Consider the following 2157-nt stretch of genomic DNA (forward strand, 5'->3'; position numbering starts at 1 on the left):
TATTGCTTATTTTTTGTATTTGTGTCATCGATTGAATTCCATTATATCTATATATTTCAAGACCGTAGCCACTTTACTCTTATTTATCTTGTTTTTCTATTTTTATGCATCTTTTTTTTTTACTGTAGTCTATTGTACTTCAAGGTGTTGACATGGAGAGATGTCAAACGTAATTTCATTGTACGAGGACAAATGAAGTTCTTTCTTTTTCTATATTTAAATATTCAAACAAACTTTATCTTCGCATACTTTTACTTATTAGTTTAAACCACTAAGTCTAAGTTCAGTTATTTAATCTAAGGGTTAAAGAAGTGATCTCTTTTATAGAGGTGCACTGATTGCAGTTTTCTGCCCGATCACCGATTTCTAAAAAGCCTGACCTGCCGATTCTGATTTGGTTTTATTATATAAATAACACTGTCAGGTGTTATAAGGTCACAATGCACCTTCAATTTTCCAATATTATTTTAATGAAAAACATACCCTTGAACAATATCCTAGAAACAATACAAACTGGTTTTAACTGGCCATGAGGCAGTGCTCTGAAATATAAATGAAGTTTAGACAATTGTTGTTAAAACTACAAAAAAAAAAAAAATCTGTAAAATTGGTTTCTCATGTAAGTATCGGCCGATCTCCGATTTCCCAAAATTAAGGAAATCGGGGCCGATAAATCATTGCACCCCTACTTTTATTCAACTTAATGAGTCACAAGATAACATTAGGTCACAAGAGCTGAGGTAAATATTGAGATATCAATGAATCCTTTATATTTTCTTTATTTTTTTTAATTCTGGTGTTTCCGTTTTGTTGATTATCTCATGAATTAAATAATTGTTTAGTTGCTGTGGAGAAATAAAATAAAAAAGTTTAAACGCTCATATATTGGTAGATCTTAGCACCGATTGCAAACAGATTTACCAAAAGAAGTCCTATTTTTGTTTTTGTCATTACATTTCCATTAGCGCAGTGAACTGTTTAGATATTTGAAATAAAAGTAAATGCTGCAAGCTCTTCTGTAATAAGGTTTCTGCAAATGAGAACAAACTAATATTTCTTTTACAAAATCAAACTAAAGTAAAACACTTTTTTCAGCAGTTTATTGGTGTCTTTTCCATCTTTAACTCCTCATTAAATCATGATGCATTCTAATAACGATGACATTTTAAACCCAACCTAAACTTTATGTTTGAATCTTAAAGGCCTTAATGTGTCCTGTTTTACTGATTTTGATCCCTTAATATTTCTTATACAGTATGTAAATACTTTATATGTATTATAAGTCTTTCTTTCTTTCTTTCCTCAGCTGTCAAAGCTGTTTCGTTCGTGTCTGTACTTCTTCCTGTCATGCCTCTTCTTCCACACGGTGGTTGTTCTCTATGGAGCGCCGCTGATAGAGTGAGTATACAACTATTTATCAATGTGGTTTAAAGGTTTGTGTTTGCTTTTTTTTTTTAGTTATATTTGAAGTTTCTCTCAATCAGTATCAGTTGTTTTGCGTCTGATGAATTTCAGATCTGCTTTGGAGACATTTTCCCTGGCGGTTTTCTTAACTTCCCTCACCACTCTGAGGTGCCTCTGTGTTCTCGGTCCCAACGTTCAGGCCTGGATACGAGTGTTCAGCCGACACGGGTAAATTCATTTTTCGTCCTCTCTCTGTCGTTCTACTGCATGCATGTACATTAATATATTCCCTTTCCTCCTCTGTCCTCAGAGCCATGTCTGTGTGGGACACCTGCCTGCAGATCACAGTGGCCTGCACCCTGATAGGAGCCTGGGTGGGAGCATTCCCGATCCCTCTGGACTGGGACCGGCCGTGGCAGGTCAGCAGCTCACTGCACTGGGAACATCCCAACACAAACTGAAGCATATTCCGCTTTATTCTAATCCTAATTTTTATTCTTGTGACATCCATCCCAAATATAATACGTCAAGTCATATGACTTTTTATAGATGCTTGATCAAGTTTACAAGTTTTATCTTATATATATAGAGAGAACGCTTAAGGCCTTTAAAGGCAATTGAAATGTGCTGCATGTCTGGCACTGAACGTCCTCGAAGTTCTGGTCAAGTTTCACACCTCAGTGGGGTTCAGGGTTATTTATTTATTTTGTTTAAAACAAACTTCTAGAGATCTGTGCAGTGTCAAAGCCACAG

The 2157-nt window shown here is 35.4% G+C and overlaps 1 protein-coding gene across 1 annotated transcript in view; it reads left to right on the forward strand.

Annotated features, from left to right (window-relative positions):
- pigf (phosphatidylinositol glycan anchor biosynthesis, class F) overlaps nt 1-2157 on the forward strand; it is a 10717-nt gene that overhangs the window by 526 nt on the left and 8034 nt on the right. Inside the window, exons 2-4 of the mRNA XM_037691141.1 lie at nt 1307-1398; nt 1516-1632; nt 1715-1823. Coding sequence (XP_037547069.1) covers nt 1307-1398; nt 1516-1632; nt 1715-1823 — 318 coding nt within the window. The remainder of the gene's footprint in view (nt 1-1306; nt 1399-1515; nt 1633-1714; nt 1824-2157) is intronic.

Source organism: Nematolebias whitei, chromosome 17, assembly GCF_014905685.2.
Source record: "Nematolebias whitei isolate Nwh7 chromosome 17, NemWhi1, whole genome shotgun sequence".
NCBI lineage: Eukaryota > Metazoa > Chordata > Actinopteri > Cyprinodontiformes > Rivulidae > Nematolebias > Nematolebias whitei.